The 19,294-nt window shown below is 48.4% G+C and overlaps 1 protein-coding gene and 1 long non-coding RNA gene across 2 annotated transcripts in view; one reads left to right on the top strand and one right to left on the bottom strand.

Moving 5' to 3' along the window:
* Nucleotides 1–14,934, top strand: part of ELL (elongation factor for RNA polymerase II) — a 48,362-nt gene extending 33,428 nt beyond the window's left edge. The window contains exons 6-12 of the mRNA XM_041424682.1: nt 1,117–1,241; nt 4,144–4,240; nt 6,944–7,448; nt 9,939–10,005; nt 12,379–12,550; nt 13,395–13,439; nt 14,428–14,934. Coding sequence (XP_041280616.1) covers nt 1,117–1,241; nt 4,144–4,240; nt 6,944–7,448; nt 9,939–10,005; nt 12,379–12,550; nt 13,395–13,439; nt 14,428–14,532 — 1,116 coding nt within the window. The 3' untranslated portion in view covers nt 14,533–14,934. The remainder of the gene's footprint in view (nt 1–1,116; nt 1,242–4,143; nt 4,241–6,943; nt 7,449–9,938; nt 10,006–12,378; nt 12,551–13,394; nt 13,440–14,427) is intronic.
* Nucleotides 14,740–17,199, bottom strand: LOC121346678. The gene is made up of 2 exons (XR_005954104.1): nt 16,939–17,199; nt 14,740–16,706 (listed from the first exon to the last, which is right to left on the bottom strand). It is a non-coding gene; the product is annotated as an uncharacterized LOC121346678 (long non-coding RNA).
* Nucleotides 17,200–19,294: the final 2,095 nt, after the last annotated feature.

Consider the following 19,294-nt stretch of genomic DNA (forward strand, 5'->3'; position numbering starts at 1 on the left):
TGGGCAGAGCATTTGGCACCTGGGCCTCCTTATCCCTCTTCACAAACACATTGAAGGCTTTATTTTCATTTGAAACTTGCAAGCTGAGGTTGCCCAGAGAAGCTGCCCCATCCTGGGAGTGTCCAAGGCCAGGTTGGAGCAATCTGGGATAGTGGGAGGTGTCCCTGCCCTTGGAATCTGATGGGACCAAACCATTCCATGGCACTCTGGATCACCCAGGAGAGGTTCACTCTCTGTGAAAGCCTCACTGGGGCTCTTTGCTTTGTTCCAACTCTGGATTTTCAGGCTTGTACCAACAGCAAGAAGTTAAATTTTCAGTCAGGCTGTGGAAAGACTGATCCAAGCGGGGTAACTCTTTCCCAAGTCGTTTCCATTCTAATCCAGCTCTGCCCATTCCAGCAGCTTCTCCTCTCTGTGCAGGCACCTTGCAGAGTTTTGTGGGGAAACTCCACGGGGTAGGGTTGGACAAAATGTCAGGCAGCTGCTGGTGCAAGTGTGCTGAGCTCCCTGCAGTGCTCTGCTGGCCTGAAGCTGGAAATCCCACGTTCTGTTCTTGCCCTGGAGAAGTTCTCCATAAAATCCAGGTGGTCCCAGGGCATTCTCCTCACAGCTCCCTGAGAAAGCAGCTCTCTGTGGCCTGTTTTGTTGGCTCATTAGTGAGAAATTATCTCCTGGCAATTGTTAACCAAGTTATCGCCCTGAGAGTTCCTCTTTGGCCATAAACTGCCCCATTTTGGCTGTGGGACAGGTGTGATAAGTGAACTGCCTGTTCCCATTAAGGCTTTATTTCCAGGTGTTTCCATCAAGTGGTGTTGTGCTGGTCCAGGCTCCCCAAGCTGAATAATCTCTTTTAGATATGACTTATTTCCCACTCAACTGGATGTGCTTTAGAAACTCATTATGAATTATTGCAGTGACAAGGCGAAAGGAAAGGCACAGTTTGATTAAATAATCTTAATAATAAGGAAATGAAATATTAAAGTCTCTCCTAGTTCTCTGACACTACTAACAGCTGCTAAGTCTGCTCAGATTTTACCTTCATCTTAGCTCTTGTTTGGTGGAGGAAGTGAGAAAATGAAAGCCTAATGATGGTTTTCCAAATTCCTTCTGTTCCAGGTGGCAAATCTGAGTGCCAAGGACAGCACTTTCACACTGAAAGATTGTGTATACAAAGAAGTGCAGAAGGACTGGCCTGGCTACTCAGAAGGAGATCAGCAGTTGTTGAAGAGGATCCTCGTTAGGTAATTATCCATTTTCTTCTCTGTGATATCATCCAGGGAAGGTTCTGTAAATCAGGGTCTGTAAGTTGAGTGTGTGACTTACTTGGACTTGATTTTAAACTGTCCATCACCCAGGGACCTGTAGGAGTGGACTAAACTTGAAAATCCAAGTGGATCCACTCTTCACGTCATCCTGGGCTGGTTTTAAATCACTGGGGGCAAAGCTTGGGGGAGACCTGCCAGGGAGCAGAGCTGGGAGAGTTAGCACTGCTGGTCTAAAATGCTGGGAGATGAGGGGATTAAATGTCTCCAGCTCAGCTCTCCTTTGAAACTCTCCTTCCTTTTTTCCACATCTTCCTGTGCAGGATGAAGTGTTTCATCCCTAAATCTGAGATTGGGTTGAAATCGTGGATGTGTGGAAAAGCAAGAGGTTGTTCTGTAGGGATAAATCCCTTTAAAATCCTGCTGGTTGTCCTGCTTGCAGTGTGATCTCTGTTCCCATGTTCCCTCCTGGAACAGCCCTCAACTGACTCAGTTCATCCTTATTGCTGAAATTTTTTTCCCTCTAGAGATATTTTCCTTAGGTGAAACCTCCAAGCTTGGAAGCTTCTGGCTGGCAGGGAAAGAAATCTTCCAGTTTTACACAGAATTCTGCTCTCAGTGTTGATATTTTTCAGTGTATTGGTTCAGGTTTTATCATGCAGGCAGAGCTTTTACTTGTGCTTTATTTTATTGCACTTTTGGTTAAGCTCTGAAGCACAGCATGCTCTGTTTGAGCACTTCCCATGATTTAAAAGCACAATTGACTTGGAGATGGGACTTTTTAAACCAACAGAAAACTTGCACTCCAAGTGCTTTGGTGTGCTCAGGGAAAATCAAAACTCATTTAAATGGCCTTGATGTGAAATTATAATTAAAAGAAGAAATACAACTGCCATGCAATCTTTATGGCTTTCAAAAAAAAAAAAAAGTACCCAAAGTGAATTTCTCCCTGTAGAAAAGCCATGTTTACTCCTTTTTCTAGAACTGTGGCATTCACTTGGGCCAGGGTCTAAAAATAGACCTTGGAAAGGATGTATTCAACTGTACAAACAAAACCCTGCTCAGGCAGTGCAGGTAATGAGGCTCCAAAATGGGGAAAAAAAACATGTTGGGTTGAAGACAGGAGAAAAACAGAAAAAGGGCACAGGAGGCAGCAGGGTTTGCATCACCACCCAATTGTTCCAGGTCCTCCTGGATTTCAGGGCCAGTGGCCACTCAGTGCCTCAGCAGCTGCACTAATTAACACATCTGCAGATACTAAAGCTGGGTCTAACTAGGCTTGGGTTAAACCAGCTCGGTTTTCCTCCTTTTTTTATGTTTTCCATCCCTCTGTCACCCTGGAGGAGCCTGGGCTGTGGGAGGTGTCCCAGCCTGTAACTGGCTGAGCTTTCAGGTCCCTCCATCCCAAACCATTCCAGGATTCCCTGAAATCTTTCCTCTGCTGAACTCAGTGCTTTCATGACTCCTTAAATCCATAATTAACAATTAGAAGGTGTGACAGGCTTGCTCCAAAAGCCACTTTCACCGGGGTGTTTGGGCAGTATCAGTGTCCCCATGTTCACAATCCCCAGGTCCTTTTCTTGAGTTGATCTGTGGCTGCTGAGGTTGTTTTAAATAAAATTAAACAAAGCCAGGACAGTGGTGACACTGCAGATGTCTAAATATTGCTGCAGCACAGCCCAAGGTTCAAGCTCAGGTTAAAAGCCAGATCTTGTCAAGTCCTGAGCGTTATCTCTGAGATAAATCTTCCCAATGTTTAAAGGATATGAGTGAGCTTTAATGCTGATTCCAGTTGCTTGTGGGAGAATTTAAAAGTGAGGTTATTCAGGCTCCACAGCTCCTGACAAGCTGACTGCAGAGCTGCTTTATTAAAACCTTTAACCCTGAATTCTGTTTTGTTTTTTCAGTTTGTCAGCTGCAACTTGATGCAAGAGTAGGGTTTTTTTTTTGGGGGGGGGAATGATTAATTGAGGGGCAGTCTGGTGTCAGAATACTCTGAGATCTGCAGAGGAGCAGAGACCCAGCCTGGAGGGGAATTCAAGTGATTCTAATTGTACTTTTTGTTGCTACAAAAGGTTTTTTTTCTTTTGTCCAATACCACAAATACAGCCCAGAGTAGCTCTGTTTTGCATGATGCAACTTAAAAGTATTATTGGGAAGCCCAAAATGTAAATCCTGGTGGACCAATAATACCTCAGCAGTTCCTGTTATAGTGCTGCTTTTCCAGGACCCAGAGGAGCTCGCTGCTGAAAGGGCTCCTGTTGCCATAAAATGTTGTTTTAATGATGCTAATGAGTGAGAGAACTTATTCCTCAACCTCTGAGCTTGAGTTTCATCCCCTCTTCAGTGGGCTTTGCTTTCTGAGTTGTCTCAGAAAGCAAACACTCAGCAGAAATTTGTTTAATTAATGTCTCCCTGAGCTGTATTTCAATCAGCAGGAATAATATCTGATATCCTTTACACCTTCAAATTCAATGCCACTTTCACTGATCTCCGTGTGAATTATGTTTCTGAGGCTGGAATTAATTTGTTTTAATTCTTACGTCACCAGTTCAAGAGAAAAAATGTAAAATTGTTAAAAAAGGAGTTCCAAATTCAACAGGGAATCCTTTCATGTGTCCCAAGAGCTCCAAGGTGTTGCTCCCATTACCAAAAGAGCCACAAAAATCATGGGAAAGCAAGAAAGAGATGAGGAATTCCAGTTTATCCTTGATATTTTCCCATAGTAGTTTCTCCTGCCCGGATTTTGTCAGAGACCAGAGCCTGACCGAGCTCCTTCGTGGCACCTTCCAGCAGAGTCTGAGGCCAGGAAGAGCCCCAGGTGTGCAGTGCCACCTGTCCCCTTGGCACGGGCTGTGACCAGCCCCGTTGTGTTTTGCAGGAAGCTGTGCCAGCCCCAGAACAGCGGCGCTTTCCAGGGAGAAGCTCCTTCCCTGAGCCCTCCGAAGGACACCCTCAACTCCAGCTCTCCCCCTCAGGTGGGTGATCCCCCTCCCAGCCCCTGATGGGTTTTGCTGCTGGCCCTGGGTCCAGGCTGAGCTGTGCCTGTCTGCACCCTGTAATCACCTGCTGCCGGGTCGGGAGGTCCTTGGGGTTTTATTTCTGTTTTATTAACTTGGAGTCTCGTTCTGGCTTTGCTCAGCATCTGTTTCTCCTCTGGACGAGGGCCTGTGGGGAGGATCTCTGACAATGAGGCTCAGGTTTAGTTTTTAAGGGCTAAATTCCTTTTGCAGTGCCTCCATCCCTCCTGGAGTTCCTGGGAGAAGGAGCTTGTGTTTTCCTCATTACTAATAATTGAGTGGAACGAAGCTGTAATAAGCAGCTCCCAAACATGGCTGAGTTATTAAAACCCTTGACCTTTTGCAGCCTAATTGCCATGACAGATCAGGGGCAGGTTGGGCTGCTCCTGCCTGGGAGATGCCAGAGCAGGGAGCTGTGAAAAGAACATTTTGCCTGTTTTTTCCATGACCATAAACCACACAGGAGCCACGTTTGACGTGTGTCAAGCAGAGTTTTGTCCCCACTTCTCCCAGGATCTCCCAGCACAGGCGTTGCTGGCGTTGTGAAACGTTCTGCCTTCCCTTCTTCCAGTGTGGGTCAGCCCAGACAAGTTGAGTATTTATTCTTCTCCTGCCAATGGAATGTGTAATGCCTGCTTGTCTGGACAGACGCACCGAGGATTAGTGGCAAAGAATATTAACAGGTAAAGAAATTATGTGCTCTCTGGCACTGAGAGAGAGGCAATTCTCTGGTTGAGAACAAGGACTGTGTAACTTGTTTGCCAGGTAGCTGATTCCAAATCCTCTCCTGCTCTGCTGTGGGCATGTTCCTGGTGAATGAAGAATGATCACCTTCAAGTTAGCTCTGAAAGATCCTGGTCTTGTGTCGTTTTTTAAGGTTGAAAAATCATCTTGTTTCTCTGTCTGTCCATATTTTAAGGATTCAAAGGTCTTTAGGGTGAGGTTTTGATCTCTCAGAATGACCCAGCTGAAACTTTGGGTGGTTGGTTGGGTTGGATTTAGGAAAGGCTGGTGGAACAGGGACAACCCAATGTGGAATAGAAATGTTTCCAGCGTGATTCTGTCGTGTCAGACAGAAAACCACAGCATTGTGAGCTGTCACTTTTTTAATACTCTCTGGCTGTAGTTTCTATTTAGAGAAATGGTTTGTAATGGGTGCAGTGCCAGCAGAGGATTGGGATTTGGTAGGCTGGAATGCAGAATATTTTGGGAAGGTTCATCTGTGGAATGAAGGTGAAGAGGATTGGTCTGGTAATTCTAGAAATGGATGTGTATAACCCTCCTAACCAGAGAGATGAGTTTGGAGAAGCAGATATCGGTTGTTTTTCGAGAAAAGGTTGTAGAATGTGGCAGATTTTTGAGCTCTGTCACCTGTTCAGAGCCCTGCAGATGGAGATGGCCCCTCCTGGGGGAGGTGATGTTGCCAAGCCGGTCGGACGTGCTGTCCTTGCCCCTTGAGCTCAGTGGCAGAACCAGCAGCTCTTCCTTAATTACCCTGACAGGTGGAAAGAATTCCTGGCACCGAGCAGTGTCCTCAAGACCCCTGAGTTAGCAAAGTGAGAGAAAAATCCAGGTGAAAAAGAGGGAATTAGGGGCTGCTCCAGCCACCATCCAGCTGGGTGGAACAACATTTCCATTCACAAACACGTCGCGATCCTGCCTGAGACAGAAAGAAAATAATGGATTATCCAAAAGAAATACCCAGAGCTATCGCTTGTTTTCCTCTGGGCACAAAATCATCTTTGGCTGAGAGCTGTTGCAGCCCCAGAGCTGCCAGGTGGGCACACAGTGAGGGTGGTTTTGGCTGGGCTGAGCCTGATGGATGGCTTCTTCCATGGAGCAGCTTTTCCAGGCTGGAGGCAGCTGCCTCCAAGGTGTGGGCACAGCTGGGAACCACTTCCTTCTCTACCCTTGCTCAAAAAAGGGTTGCTCAGATCACGTTGGCCCCTGTGACGTGGCTTTCTAGATGTCCCCTTTTGCCTGAAATTCTGAGAACTGAAATTCTGAGCACTTGGCACTTCCTCCCCTCTTCCGGGCAATGCCTCGCTCTTGAGAAGAGGAAGGAGCGGGGAAGGGTTGGAGCTCTTGGCCACAGAGCTGGGAATAAAATGCAGAACTGATGAATCCCTCCCTGCTCCAGAGGGCTGAGCACGTTTTTCCTTCACAGGGACTTCGGAGTGCTCAGGACAGATGTTTTTATCCTGGAGTTGTTTGGGTTGGAAGGGAGCTTAAAGCTCATCCAGTGCCACCCCTGCCATGGGCAAGGACACCTTTCACTGTCCCAGGGTGCTCCAAGCCCTGTCCAGCCTGGCCTTGGACACTTCCAGGGATATTTCCAATCTCTAATTGCCTGGGACAGGGGGAGGGAGGCTGCAGGGTTTGAGTTCCAAAGGGCTGGGTTTGAAAGAAGCTGCAGTGAGAGCAGGCTGGGGCTGTGTGTGAATAATAGGGGGGGTCAGGAATTGCTGATGGGATTCTTTAAGCTGTCCCACCAAACCCTGGGCTCTGGGAAGCAGCTTGGGATGGATAAGCTGCTTTTCCCGAGGATGTTCATCCTTCTCCCCTGTATTGCACCACCACCTAGTGGCAACACCCAGCTCCACTCCTGCACCTTCAAGGCCATTTATTTCTCCTTTTTTTCCCCCCCCACCTTCCTAACAGAAACGACCCTTACCTGTGGAGTTCATCGACCCCCTGGCCAACAAAAAGCCCAGGATCTCCCATTTGGCTCACAGAACCCAACCCACTCTCAACGGGAAGCTGAATTCCTCCAACGGGAAGGACAGCCTGGCCCCCCCTGCCCTGCCCCCGGCTCTGCCCGAGCCCCCCGTGAGCTCCAGCTCCTCCCTCCCGGCCCTGGAGCTGCCCAGGCCCCACGATCCCCTCTCGGATGTCAGCAACGACCTGACTCACAACGGCAGAGACTGTGAGAGCAGCACGGAGCCTCCCGAGAGACTGAGTCACCCCCTGCCCACAGACTGTGCCCAGAGCAGCAAACACAACTGCGGCTCCTACGTCAAATCCAAGAAAAAATCCAAAAAGCACAAAGACAAGGAGAAGGAGAGGAAGGAGAAGAAGAGCGAGGAGAAGTGCAAAGAGGAGAAGCAGAACTGTGAAGTAATAAAAAATGCTGACTTAGTTAGTGTTCCCCAGGAGCAGGTCCCAGGTGAGTGGGGGCCCAGAGGTGCTTTGGTGTTGGCTGGGTGTGATGCCAGGATTCCCTGGAGGAATGGGCACATCCTGGGCCGTCCCAGGTGCTCTGGGGACCCAAATGCCAGCGCTGTCCTCCTTCCAAATCACCAGAGGTGCTTCCTCTCCACACAGGTTTTTCCTGTTTAACCTTTTGGAGCTGCCTCAGAGCGTGTCATGTTTCTCCTGGTTAAATTAAAAGCTGGGATAATCTGTGGGGATGAAAGGCTGGGAGCAGTGGGAAGAGCAGTGCAGCGCTTGTGTTGGCTGTTGTGATGACTGTCGTTTGGGTTTTTAATGAAAAGTTACTCACAAAAGCTTTTAAAATTGGCTACAAAAGAAATGATAGATAAACCTGGTGATAAATGCTGTTAAAGCAGTGGAGAACCAGCTCTTCCAGGCTGGAAAAGCTTCCTCACATCCCACTGGGCTGGGGATTTATTTATCCAAGGACTGACACAGCAGTGAATCTCACTGAGGTGGGGTGAAAACATTTTCCATCAAGCCACTATTCCAAAGGCAGCTCCGTGCACTCTTAGAAGTCAGAGCAGAGAATATTTCTTGGCTGATCCCATCCATTCCTTTTCCTGCTGTTTCCATGTTTTCTGCTGTTTGTTACAGCTCCCCAGAGCACTGGGACTTTCCCTGCAGCCTCTGGGAATATCTGTTAAATTCCTTTGTGCGTTTTCCTTCACCCTGTTGCTATTTTCTACATTTCCCTTCCTCCTTGGTACATGAAAATCCTCCAGTTTTGGCTCCAAAAGGACAATATTTTGAAATGGAGACTGGTTTCCTGGATTCCTGGAAAGGGGGAACTTCTCAGGCTGTTGGGATTGAGCTGGTGCCAGCCCTCCCCTTCCCCACAGGCTTTGCAGCAGTGACAAAATGCATTTTGATGGCTCAGCAGTGACTGCTCAGGACAGTCCGTGGGGCTGATGGCTGTGTGGCACTGCAGAACTGAGAATTCTTCTACTTTTGTGTCAATCCCAGGGTTTTTTTTCTGTGGCTCTTGTGTTTTTTCCACGTTGTTTCTCTTCCCCATGAGCCTCTGGAATGGTTCTGGAGAGACACTCACACAGTCTCTCTTTTTGTCTTATAAATACCCAAATTCCTGGGAAATTGCTGAGCCTCCTCCACCACCTTTTCTGCTTCTCTTTACTGTTTAATTCCTGGATTTTTGTTAATCATTGGGAGTTGGGGTTTGTTCCTGCTGCTGTTTTGAGGTAACAAATGCAAGCTGGGCTGGGAGCAATCATAAACAGGATGTGGTCAGTCCTGCTTGGATCCTGGACAGCCACAACTGGGATGTTTTCCTTCTGTGGGCAGCACCAGCCTCATCCTGCTCCTTCCCCAGATTCCCCCCTGGAGCTGCAGGGAAGCAAAAAATCACAAAAAGTTTGGGTTGGAAGGACCTTAAAGATCATCTAGTTCCACCACCTGCCGTGGGCAGGGACAGCTCCTGCCAGGAGTGGGAGTTTCTCCCAGGAATTCTGTTCCAGAGCCTCTGGAGGGACCTTTGGGGTCCTTTCAGTCAGTAGGTGGCACTCACAGGCAAAATAAACCTCCTGTGTCCCTTCCACCATCCTTAAACCCTGTTCTGCATCTTCCAAGCTGTGGTCAGGAAACAGGGTGGGGAAAAGCAGGAGGAGCTGCAGCAGGAATTTGGGATTGGGATGGTTTCAGAAACTCTGGGGTTGTGCCATTCTCCCATCCTGCTCAGGAAAGCTTTTCCCTGGAAATTTAGAGGAAATTCCATCTTTTTAAGGATGCAGTCAGGGTACTGCTGACTCAGGTTGTGCAGCTGGATCTGCTGAGGGTTTGGAATGTGACACACATTTCTAATAATTTGTGGAAAATATCCCTTTCCAAACGTGGATCCAGCTGCTTTCACCCTCCACGTTTACCCTGCACTGTTTGGATGTGGAGGATGAGCCTGCTTTAGCTTTATTCTGTTCTTCCTTCAGTTTCTGAACATTCTTTAATGCCTGGATTTGTGTTTGGAGCTGCATTCCCTAAAACCCTCTCTGTGGGGCTCTGGGATTTTCATTCAGGAATCTCACCCTGGAGATGCCAGAGGAATGTCCCAAGTGTAGAAGCAGGAGGACAGAAGGTTCACCTTGCCCAGCTCAGCTCTCTGGGCTCAGGGCTGTGTTTTCCTGCTCCCCAGTGGTGCTCTCAGTGTTATCTCACTCCAGGCACTGTTTATCCACCAATTAATTCAGATTTTTTCCCTGCTCTGTGCACAGGCTGATGTTGGTGTTGTTTTGCTGACAGACAAATACTGGAGGAGCCTTGAACTTTCAGCCACCTTGTTGTGGCTCCTCTGCCTCTGTCAGTTCCAAGCAAAACAGAAATCCTTTAGAATTCCATAAACTGTATATTGCAGGCAAGTTTTATGAGTTTGAAGCTGAATTGCAAAGAGCTTTGAAGTTTAAGAACATCTATAAACAAATCTTTATTTTTTCAGGTTTAAATGGAACATGCAATAATTCTAGTGTACCAACATCAACTTCAGAAATGCCAGATTATTTATTGTAAGTATTTTTATCAGTTGCTTCATCACTTTGGGATCATGTTTCAAGCTAAGAAATCACAACGTGCTGGGGATTTTTGCTGGACTTTTTGTGTCATTTGATAGAACTTTGTTAGGTGGGTGTAAGGAAAAGAGTAAACCCAGCTCTGCAGGTTAATAGTTGAGACTAAACTTGATATCAAAGCTGGTTTTTACCTCCTTGAGGAGTTCAAGGTTATCTCCTATAAATTGTTTAAGCACTTCAAGAAACATTTCATACCTTTGAGGGGTTTGTAAGGATTAAACATCTCCATGTTCCAGCTGGGAACTTGGAGAGGGAATAATCTGCTTTTGGGCTGGGAAAGGCAGGGCAAGGAAGGATTTGGGATGGTTTGTTAATTCTTGCCCTCTTCAGAGCCAAGATCATCTCCATAAAGCAGTGAAATATTCTTTCCTGGGAGGCTCTAACCCCTGGGTTAGGATCTGAGTTGTTTCTTGACTCTTTAATCAGATCCCCTCGAGGTTAATTAAACAACCAAAGCCCAAAAAAATCCCTGTGAAGGAAGCCCAGAATCTGCATAAACCCAAACCTGTTCTAAACAAAGCTTTGGGGCAGGGAAAAACTTGTAGCTGGGGGGGAAAATTCCCTGTTCATGTCCCAACCTTGGGGTTGTTTCCATCAGAGCTGGTTTGGCTGTGCTGGGATTGCTGGAAGGGAAGGGATGGAGGAGGAGGAGGAGGAAGCTCTAGGGCAGATAAAGGTTTCTGCTGTGGTTTCTGCTTTGCTGGGCTGGATCAGCCATACAAACAACCCCTTCAAGGTGACATTTTTAGGGTTGTTCCACAGAATTTGTGTGGCTGGAGGTGTTGTTTTTTTTTCCTCTCACCCACGTGCTGATCCCTCCCAAAATGGGATATTGCAAAATGGGATCCAGAATGGGATTTTGCAGCTCCTTGGGCCCTCCCCAAAGAAACTGGGAGAGGTTTCTGAGCTCTGGGAGCTCTGTGGTCTCACCCAGTGTGATCTGACTGGTTTGTGCCCAGCTCCTCAAATTCTAAAACCTGTCACTGCTGTTTGATGCTCTTTATCCTGTGTGGATGGTTCTTTATCCCTGGCAAGGAGTCTGTTCTAGAAGTTTAGAGCACATAAAAAGTTAAAAAACTGAAAGTTTTCCCCTTAATTTGAGGCTTAAATCAGCTTTTCCACGTTCAGGCACCACGCTGGCCCTGCAGCAGCCAGAGCAGGGAGGCAAATCTGAGCCATCACCTACCAAAAGATGAGTTTTACCTTCAGAGAGAGCTGTAAATATCAGCTTTAATGGCTTTTTGTTGAGCAGAATAACTTCCAAAAGGCCCCCAAAAGGCACATCAGTTCAACCTGAGCTCAGGACACATCAAGTGTCTCTAGAAGGTGCTGGAAATAGAGTTGCTGGTGGGGAAAAAAAACTGAATAAAACTCCTCACCGTGGTTTCTTGTCGTGTTCTTGCCACATAATCACCCTGCCAGCGTTTTGCAACGATGGCTCAATGCTTTTTGTGTTCCTTTAAAGACTCTTAACACTGGAAGCATCATATTCCTGCTGTTCCAATGCCTGGCACAGATGCAGAACTCCATGTTCTGCAGGCCAGCAGGAGTCAGAGAAGCTGTAGCAGCACTATCTGAGTGTCCTCCTCCACCCCCAGCTGCTCCAGGCTTGGCTGTACCTGCCCATTCCACCCTATCTGGCAGAGATAGGAAGTTTTGGGAGCAAGCATTGTTTGTTTTACAGGAGGTCAAGGCAGCAATCCTTGGTGGTTGCCTCTGTGATTTGCTACTTTTAAGTCAGGATGAGAGGAAACGGCCTCAAGCTGCACCAGGGGGGTTTGGATGGGATTATTAGGGAGAGTTTCTTCACTGGGACAGGGAATCACCGTCCCTGGAGGGATTTAAGCCGTGTGGATGTGGCACTTGGGGATGTGGTTTAGTGGTGGCCTTGGCAGTGCTTGGGATTTGATCTTGGAGGGCTTTTCCAGCTTTAATCCTGGAATGGTTTGGGCTGGAATGAGCTGAAACCCATCCAGTCCCCCCCCGCCACGGGCACAGGCACCTTCCGCTACCCCAGGGTGCTCCAAACACTTCCAGGCGTGAGGCAACCACAGCTTCTCTGGGAATTCCATCCCAGACCCTTCACAGCGAAGAATTCCTTCCCAAAACCCCATTTGGCTGATCCTAAATTATCCATGATTTTATTTCCACGCTCATCCCCCCGTGCTCGGCAACCCAGAGAGAATCCCTAAAACCAATCCCCCCCTCTAAAACCAAACCCCCCAAACCAATCCCACCTAAAACCAATCCCCCTAAAACCAATTCCCCTCCTCAAAACCCAGTGACCAAACCCCTTTCCCCCCCCTGCAGAAAATACGCAGCCATTTCCTCCTCGGAGCAGCGTCAGAGCTACAAAAACGACTTCAACGCGGAGTACAACGAGTACCGGGACTTGCACGCCCGGATAGAGCGGATAACCCGACGGTTTACCCAGCTGGATGCCAAGCTGAAGCAGCTTCTGCAGGGCTCTGAGGAATACAAGGTAGGAGCAGAGGTGTAAAAGCTCCTTTCGGAGCTGCAGGTCTTTGGTTTGCTCTCGTTGGGCTGGGTCGGTGTCTGAATTCCAGCCTCGGAGCTGCTGGGGAACGTGCACACAGCTGACAGCTTTGGGGAATGCTCCTAACCCAGCTCTGCGCTGCTCCTTTTTCAGGCTGGAGCCACATCATGGGACTTGTTGACAAGGAAAGGCCTCAGTGAGACAATTGGTGTCCTTAGCCAAAAGCTGCTGGAAGCTATTAGTGTATCCCAGCCAGAAAAACTCATATTTGCACATATGGGAGCGTATCAGGGCTGGAAGGGGAGTTAGCACGGGGTCATCTGTTCCTCTGCAATCTTTGATCTTAATAATGCAGCATTATTGGGCTTGTCAGAGTGATTTTTAAAGAGTTTCAGCTATTCATTAGCTTGAAAAAGTGAGTCTCGTCGAGGATAATAAACAGATTTTTACAGAGCACCTATTGTGCTAAGCACAGCTTCCTCCCTCAAACCTCCTGCCCTTCTCCTTGCAAAATTCCACGTTGGATTGTTTTTAGATCTTGGTGGGGGGGAAAAAAAAAAGATCAGTTGGAGCTTTGGAAATGTGAATTATCCTGGAATCCAGGTGCTTGTCACAGGTGGGGACTGGGGCTTCATCCTTGTGTGTCAGCTCCAGGATATCCATGGAATCAGAGCTGGTTGTAGCCTGTGGATCTGCCCAGGGAAGCCATGGAGGCAGCAGATTTTGGTTGCAATTTGGAGGAATTGTGTACATTGAGTAAATACCTACTGCAGAACTGAAAATAATACCCTCATTTTTTTCCCTCTCTCTTTTTTTTTTTTGTTTTTAGACCATCCACGATCAAATTTTACAGGAATATCGAAAAATTAAAAAGGTAAGGGAATGTCCTTGGCCACAGAAGGCTTTTGGGTGGTGCCCCTGGTGTGACTGAAAGAGATGGGCCCTTGCCAAGAGCAAACCCAGGCTCTGAGGCAATTCCAGCAGATCTTTGTTCAGCTCCAGCCCGTCCCTAAAAGCAGCTCAGAAAGGGTTTGGGGGGAGCTGGGAGTGCCCCTGGATCCTGGGGCTCGCTGAGCCGTGGCCGTGGCACAATGGCTGTGTTCACCCAGGGCCTTTATCTCTCCAGGGAAGGAACAGTTTGTGTTTCAGATGCACAGGCTGAGGGATAACAGGATCCCAGCTGGGATCAGGCTCTGTCTGGAGCTCTGTCCCCACGTTTTTGGAGTTTGGGGCGTGTAAAATTTCAGTATTTTTATGCAAAGCATCCGCACGCCAGTGGGGATTTGGGGGTTTTTATTTGAAATAAGTAAATATGGTCCTGAGCCCTGTTGTCCTGTGGGATTTAGGAGCTCTTTGAAGATATTCCCTGCATGTTGGGAGTTCATCTTTGTTCCAGAGGTGGGGGCAGAGGGCAGGTGGTGATTGTTGGAAGCCCAGTTAGGCTGAGCCTAACTCAGGTGTGCTCCTTCCCTGTGAGGAAGCTCCTGGAGCTGGATAATGCTGAAAAGGGATTTTGTTCTTGGCTGGGTTGGATCAGAACAGGATTATTTTCAAGAGGGATCTACAAAAGCTTCTTTCCATGGTTTTAAACTGAAAGAGGGGAGGTTTAGGTGGGATATTAGGAGGGAATGGGAGGGAATTCCCAGAGAAGCTGCCCCTGGATCCCTGGAAGTGTTGGATGGGGCTTGGGACAGTGGAAGGTGTCCCTGCCCATGGGATGAGATGATCTTTGCATTCCCTCCAACCCAAACCATCCCATGATCTGTTCTGTGCTGTCAAGGCTCAGCTTTGATTTGTCCAGAACCTTTCCCACCTCTGCACTTCCTCTTTTTTGTTTTTTTTTTTTTTGTTTTATTTTACAGACAAACCCCAACTACAGCCAAGAGAAGAACCGCTGCGAATACCTCCACAACAAACTGGCCCACATCAAAAAACTGATAGCAGAGTATGACCAGCAGCAGTTTTAGCTGCCACTCACCCCTGGACTGGGTAGGGCAAACCAAAATCCAGTCACCCTGGACGTTACGTTCCCTTTTATACACCCAAAATCCCTTTCAGAGACGAGCATTAATTCCTCGTGGTTGAAGAACTTGGGGATGACTTTAAGATGCCAGATCTGTCATGTCCACGTCCAGCACGCTCCTCCCGAGTTTTTAAGCCTCTCTGAATGTTGGAATGTAACAAATGGATAACAAAAACAAACAAACAAACAAAAAAAAAACAAACAAAAAAAAAAAAAAAAAAAAAAATTCTGCTTATTTGAAGCCAGCGTTTGACACTTAAGGGAAAACTTGCCTAAAGTGACCGAAGCTCCCAAAGGTTAAGAATCTGTAGTTTTCATGGATTAAAAGTTTGGCATGAAGTTGTAATAATTCCCCAGCTCCACGTGGGTTACAAAATTGTCCTACAAATGGTGAGGAACTGGAATTGCTGCTAGGACTGTTTGGAATGAGAGCTGTGTGCTCCCGGCTCCGCGGAAATACACCACGTTCCTTCCCTGAGCTCTCCTTGTCTGGCCCTGCTTTGTCATTGGCATCCTCGGGGGGTGGGGGGTGCTGGCAGCACAGGGGGTCCCCTGGGGGCTCAGCACTTTGGCCAGGGCAGAGGTGGATCCCAAAAGAAAAAAAAACAAACCCCAAAATCCCCTTTTTTTTAATCTGCTTTGTGTGTTTGGGTGCAAAACCTCCTGCCCAGTCTGCCCAGTTCAGCTCCAGCCACCAGTGCTGGGGAGATGGAGACCTGTCTGGCTTTGACTTTTCTAATTTTCTACCAAGGCAGCCAATTTTGTTAATTGCTAATGAGACTATGGTCTATTTTTATATCAAAGGAAAAAAAAAAAAAGCATCTTTTTTCTAAAACTGTGCCTCCCTTTTCCTTTTAGGCCAAGTGCTTGGGACCCTTTCCTTGCAGTATTACTAAAACTGACCCAAGAGTCACCCCAAGGAGTGACTTTATTCCTTGATCCATGACAGGAGGGGGTGGGGGATGCTCTGCTTTCTCCTGGGGTATTTTTTTTTGGGGTTTTTTTGTGTCTGTGTGTGTGTCTTTGCAAGGCAGCAGCAAATCCTTGTGAGAGCAGTAAGGTGCTGTTTTCCCACGCAGATCCCTTCCACTGGTGTGCTTTATCTCAGCCAGCTTCTCCCTGCAGTCCTGCTTCCTGATTTTTTTATTTAATTCTTTACTTTGGATTGAAGGGAACGTTTTAGAGTATGGCCAGGGTGTGAGAAACACTCCAAAAAGCACAAAGGTGTCCTTTAACTCTGCTGTTCCTTTCTTTCTCTCCCCTCTCCCCTTTTTAATCCTGCCAGCCTTTGGGATTTGACTTCTTCCCGCTTCCGTTTATCTCAAAGTAAAGGATTCCTTCCCTGTGGAGTCTCCTTCCCTTGGAGGTTGCACTGAAGAGCCTTTCACCCTTTCAAGGAGAGGAATGGCAGAGTTCAGGAGGGAAACACTTCTTACAACAAGGAGTTGTTTTGAGTTTGGTTTTTTTTTTTTTCCCCCCCTTGCCCCAAACAAAACGTGGGTCCATCTGCTGTATTAAAAATAGGAGATAAAATGACTAATTATTATTATTATATTATAATTTCACTGTTGTCACACAGCCAGGGCCACTGCTTTTGCTTTGTCACTTTATTCTGAGGTCTCTCCCTGTGCATCCAGCGCTCAGCAGGGCTTTGCCATCCCCTTCTCCAAGGGAAAGGTGACAGCCAGAGTGACACGGTGGCCCTTGCAATGCCACCAGTCTTCCACTGCTCCTCAGCCCCAAACCTACGGAGGAGGAGGGTGGAGAAGGCTCCTTCTGCCCAAGGAGCACAGGGGGAGCACCCCAGAACCCCCCAGGGCATTCCTGCTGGGAATCCCGGGGGTCAGGAATGCTTTGCTCCCATCCCTTCCTGCCCACATCAACCCTGGAGGTCAGGGAGCCTTGGGGCAGCACCTCCTCCTGCCTCTGGTGCTTCTGGAAAACGCTGGGAGTTCTGGAGGCAAGGAGATGTGTCTGGGAATCTCGGTGCTCCAGGAATTGCAGCCGGGAATTCTGGCCTGGAGCGGAGCCACAGGGATCTGGGAGGGGATGAGGAGGACCTGGCACATCCCAAATCCTCAGCCCCACTCTGGGGATTTGGGAGGGGATGGGGAGGACCTGGTACATCCCAAATCCTCAGCCTCACTTTGGGGATCTGGGAGGGGATGAGGAGGACCTGGTACATCCCAAATCCTCCGCCCTGCTCTGGGGATTTGGGAGGGGATGGGGAGGACCTGGCACATCCCAAATCCTGAGCCCCACTCTGGAGATTTGGGAGGGGATGGGGAGGACCAGGCACATCCCAAATCCTCAGCCTCACTTTGGGGATCTGGGAGGGGATGAGGAGGACCTGGCACATCCCAAATCCTCAGCCCTGCTCTGGGGATTTGGGAGGGGATGAGGAGGACCTGGCCTGTCCCAAATCCTCAGCCCTGCTCTGGGGATTTGGGAGGGGATGAGGAGGACCTGGCACGTCCCAAATCCTCAGCCCCGCTCTGGGGATTTGGGAGGGGATGAGGAGGACCTGGCACATCCCAAATCCTGAGCCCCACTCTGAGGATTTGGGAGGGGATGGGGAGGACCTGGCACATCCCAAATCCTGAGCCCCACTCTGGAGATTTGGGAGGGGATGGGGAGGACCAGGCACATCCCAAATCCTCAGCCCTGCTCTGGGGATTTGGGAGGGGATGAGGAGGACCTGGCACATCCCAAATCCTCAGCCCCACTCTGGGGATTTGGGAGGGGATGGGGAGGACCTGGCACATCCCAAATCCTCAGCCCTGCTCTGGGATTGTCACTGCACAGCCCAGCACTGCCAGCCCTGCCCAAGGCTGGGATTTTGGGGTGGAAAATCTGAATTTCCCCAGTGCTTGGTGGGGGCTTCGTTGCGACTGCGGAGGAGGTGGAACTCGGGATGGCAGAAGAGGCAGCAGCTCCAAAGCCAGGATGAGTAAATTCTTCCATGGAAACACTTCTCCTGATCCTTAATATTTTGAAAGGAGGGGGTTTTTTTTGTTGTTGTTGTTGCTTGGGGAGGGGGGGGATAGAGATGGATCTCAATCTTTATACATCTGCTATAAGATATTTTTGCAAACAGAGTTGTATACAAAGATGTATTGTGTACATTTACATGTATATTCTGGAACTTCTAAAAAATTTGAATATAAAAAAAAAACCCTGAAAATATTTAATTAATTATCCAAACTGTGAGACCCAATTAGCATCCACCAACTTCCTGCTTCACTTTTCTTTTGGACTGTGTTAAAGAATTGTAGTCGAATCTGCCTTTTTTTTTTTCTTTTTTTTTTTTTTTTTTTTTTTTAGAGACGAAGCTTAGGCAAAATTTTGTGCTTTTTGGGTTAATAGAAACCAGTTCTAGGTGATTTAAGTATGATCTTAACTTATTGATACTGTGTTTTACTTTGTAATATTGTACTGTGGATAAAAACTATATTGAGCCATGGAGTTGGAGTTTACAAAAGAGCTTTTCACTTTGCCAAAATGTTACAATTTCAAGGCAGCATAGTCTTCAGCTTTCCTAATCTTTTTTCTTAAGAGCTAGTGTCCTTTTTTTGTACACTAAAAAAGCTGAATGCTGATTTTGCAACATATAATAAATTCACTGTATTGGAAAACAAGCAGACAATAAGGTTGTGGATTTCTTTTCAGTGCTTCTCCCTGCAAGGAGACTCAAAAGGGAAAGGTGATAAATGGCTGGCGTGGAGCTTGGAAGCAGGAAACGGGAAGGAACCGGGTCACTTGAGCCAGCTCGAGTGTCAGAGCAGGGACTAGGTAAGAAAGAGGAGAGGGAAGAGGTGCCTGGAGCGGGCCAGCTCCTTGGAACGCTGCGCTGGGATCGGCCTCCAGCCCTGGCACCAGCTGGGGGCTTCCCACTGCAGCAGCCCGGGGGATTCTGGAGGAAAAGCCGCTCTGGAGGAGGCGCTGGATGCTCAGGGCTCTGCCCGGAGGGGCCGTGGCCCCGGGGCAGCAGGAGGCTCGGGGATGCTCGGGATGCACCGAGGGGCTGCTGCAGGATTGAGGCTCAGCCCCGGGGTGCTGCTGGAGCAGGAGGTGGGGAAGAGCCTGGCACAGACCCTGCTGGAGCTCTCACCTCCTCCCACCTGGCTGAATCATCCCAAAAAAAGCTCGGGATGCAAACTGGGCTGTGTCAGGAGTGTCCCTTGCCTTGCTGTCACCGTGGATTGCTCTGGGCCTGCCTTCAGCAGCATCCCCGGGGCTGGATGGAGCAGGCAGAATAAAACCAAGGATAAAACTACTCAGGAGTGCAATGGCTTTGGAATTTTGCTGTGTTCGTGCTGCCTCCCTCCTGGAGCAGAGGGTGAGCAGCACAAACCCAGGGCTGGAGGCTGCAGGTGCTGGCCCTGCATTCCCTGTGCCCATAACGTGTTCCCTTGGGTTAAGTGCTGCATTCGGGATTGTCCCTCCAAAACAGCACGCTGTGGAGAAGGTGACAATCATCCAGGCGGTCAAATAACCTTTTACAACGTTTTGATTTATTTTTTAAAAGGTGTCCTTGCAGCTGACACGGCACGAGGAGACACCGGAGGGACTCGGCCACGGAGCAAGAGCTGAGCCCAGGCTCTTGCAAAACCCCAAATCCTCCAGTTTTAGTTTCAGATGTGGCTTCTGAGCCAAGCTCTGCACCCCAGGCCCCCTTTACCCTCCGTGAGCTTCCCCCGGGGCGC

Source organism: Onychostruthus taczanowskii, unplaced genomic scaffold, assembly GCF_017590055.1.
Source record: "Onychostruthus taczanowskii isolate IOZ18803 unplaced genomic scaffold, ASM1759005v1 scaffold112, whole genome shotgun sequence".
NCBI lineage: Eukaryota > Metazoa > Chordata > Aves > Passeriformes > Passeridae > Onychostruthus > Onychostruthus taczanowskii.